The sequence below is a fragment of the Orycteropus afer genome, unplaced genomic scaffold (assembly GCF_000298275.1).
Source record: "Orycteropus afer afer isolate SDZICR_OR568_19922 unplaced genomic scaffold, OryAfe1.0 scaffold00776, whole genome shotgun sequence".
NCBI lineage: Eukaryota > Metazoa > Chordata > Mammalia > Tubulidentata > Orycteropodidae > Orycteropus > Orycteropus afer.
Genome location: NW_006922363.1, coordinates 536,427 through 539,415, shown reverse-complemented (window position 1 = coordinate 539,415; position 2,989 = coordinate 536,427). Strand labels below are relative to the sequence as shown.

The 2,989-nt window shown below is 37.4% G+C and overlaps 1 protein-coding gene across 1 annotated transcript in view; it reads left to right on the top strand.

Moving 5' to 3' along the window:
- The window catches only part of OPHN1 (oligophrenin 1), a gene marked incomplete at its 3' end in the record, with an annotated part of 597,264 nt that overhangs the window by 190,462 nt on the left and 403,813 nt on the right, over positions 1-2,989 (top strand). Inside the window, exon 8 of the mRNA XM_007957689.1 lies at positions 1,286-1,390. Coding sequence (XP_007955880.1) covers positions 1,286-1,390 — 105 coding nt within the window. The remainder of the gene's footprint in view (positions 1-1,285; positions 1,391-2,989) is intronic.

Genomic DNA, 2,989 nt, shown 5'->3' with positions numbered 1-2,989 from the left:
GAATGCTCCTTGGAAGTGAGAATGGCCAGACTTCGTCTCACCTACTTTGGTCATGTTTTCAGATGGGAACATTCCCTGCAGAAGGATATCATGCTTGGTAAGGTCGAGGAAAGAGGAGAAGGCCTTCGACGAGATGGATTGACATGTAGGCTATGACAATGTGCTCAAGTATAGCAAGGATCATGGAGCTGGCACAGGGTCGGGCAGTGTTTTGTTCTGCTGTGCATGGGGTCGCGATGAGTCAGACATGACTCGATGGCACCTACCAACAACAACATGTACATACATGCATGTGTGTATGTATATAAAGACAAAGACACATATACTTTGTGTGTGTGTATAGATAGAATGTACATGTTTATCTGTTGTATATGTGTTTCTTTCTAGGAAGAATAGAGCAATTTTTACTGCTACTTATTACATTGAGGAGTACTCTGAATTGACTCTCTGTCTGTGGGTTTGGTGGTAGTACAAATGGTTAAGTGCTTGGCTATTAACCAAAAGGCTGGTGGTTTGAATCCACCCAGAAGTGCAGAAGAAAGGCCTGACTAACTACTTCTGTGAGATCACAGACATTTAAAACTGTGGAACACAGTTCTACTCTGAAACACATGGGATTACCATGAATCAAAATCAATTTTACAGTAACTGGTTATTACCCTTTGCCAGCATTTAGTATTATTTTAAAAAGATTTTTAATTTGATAGATGAAAATAGTATTTTGTTTCTTTATTGATATATATTTGATGTGTATTGAGCTTGAACATTTTGTACTCTAAAAAATATTTTATTGATCATTGGTGTGTCTTCTTCACACCCAAAACATTGCTAATATGATAAATGGTCTAGACTCCTGTGATCTTTTAGCATTATGACAGTCTTCATTAAGGTACAGAATATCACTTCATTCATTTCATAATTTACTTATCCATTCATTCAACAAATATATTTATTGATCACCTGCTGCCAGTGCTGAGGATATACAAAGAAAAGACACAGTCCATTTCATATGCTGTCCAAATTATGAATGGCATTGCATGCTATCTGAACAGGGTCTTTATGAACAAATTTGTTAGTAATTCTTATTATTTTAAGCTAAGCCCAGTGAAAATGTTTAACCTAATATGAGAATAGCTATATGTGGACCTGTTTGGGTTTGCATGACTGCTTTTAACACTATGCTGTGTAAACACTTTGTGGAGTTATATTTCTGTGCTCATGTATTCTTTATTTGATTAATAAGAAGGTACCCAGTGAAAAAGTTATTTGTACACATTTTCCCTAGGTCTTGGCTTTTCTGCACAGCCTCTTCATTTCTAACAGCCTGACTGTGGAGCTCACACAGGACTTCCTTCCATACAAACAACAGCTCCAGCTCAGCTTGCAGAATGTGAGTTTGCATGTGGATTTCCCTCTCTCCCCATTCAAATTGAATATAAACTCCAGTGATATTGACCTTGGGATTTTAGGTTATTGAATCCCAGCTAGCTTGTCAGCACACACAGGTGTGGATCACAAATATTTCAGTGTATTAGACTGTTCTTTCTTCTCTAGTTTCAATTTTTTCCTGTTTTTGAGGCAGACTGCTGTCTGTCATATCACAAACACAGTCATGTAGCCAATAGTTACTAAATGTTGATAATCTGCGTCTCTCCAAGGTACAAACCAGCTATTGGCTTGTTTAAGCATAGATCTTATGCTACTTCATTCCTGGTCAATCAAGACACTCTCATTGTGGGTCTTAGTAACACGAATGCCCATTTTATTTCTTTTACTGCTTATTGTTTTTGTTAATTGCTCTCACGTCATCCCCAACTCATGACAACACTATGTACAAGAGACCATAATGTTGTCCAGTCCTGTGCCATCTTCAAGATCATTGCTATACTTGAATTTCTTGCTGTGGACACTGTATTTTTTGAATGACTTTCAACCTAAGGGGTTCATCTTCCAGTGCTGTATTGGACAATGTTCTGTTGTTATCCGTGAAATTATTGTCTAATTTTCAGAAGTATGTCTTCAGGACTTTCTTCTCAGTCTTAATCTGGAAGGTCTACTGAAACCAGTTCATTATGAGTGAGATTGCTCCTATTTGAAATGGTATAGCTTCCAGCATCCTAGCAACATGCAAGCCACCACAATATGACAAACTGACAGATATATAGTGGTACTTAATATTATAGTTAAATAAATTATTTTTAAAGGTTTTCTCCACTTTTTTCCCTGGTTGGTTCTTATTGATGAACATAGGCATAATCTTGTCCTACTTGTTATGGGTATTATTTTGTTCATCAATTTTTTAACCTACACTTAATGAGCATTTACAAATACAATGAACATACACATTTTATCAATCATTGTGAAAGGTACTTGCTTACAGTAATGAGGCACATATATTTTTCTGTCCTCAGAGAATATACAGTCTCTTGAAGGAGATAGAGGTAAACACAATCAAATCATAATCCCTTGTAATTTCTAGAGTAGTGTGAAGACTACATTTTTTTAATTGAAATTTGGGTGAAATTTTACAGAGCAAATAGGTTTTCCATTCAACAATCCATGCACATTCTACTTTGTGACATTTACAGCAATCCCCATACTGTAATAACATTCTTCCCACGTCCTCACTGTGCCCACTCTTTCCTTTCATCAATCCTTCTCATCCCCTCCTGGCTTCCTACTTCTATCCTTGGGCAAATGCTGTCCTCTTGATCTCATGTGTTTGATAGTTTTAATGAGTACATAACCTCCTGGATGTTCCTTATAAGCCTGTCTGTCATTTGATTGAAATTTGAGTTATGGGGGTTCAGTTTAGTTCTTAGCTTGAAAGATATCTAAGGGCCACAGTGTCAGGGGTTCCCCTAGTCTTTATCATACCAGTAAGCCTGATTTTCTTTAGGATTTTGAGTTCTGTTCCACACTCTTCTCCCACTCTATCCAGGACGTCCTACATAGATCCCCCTCTGAGTGGTTGACAGTGGTAGGTGGG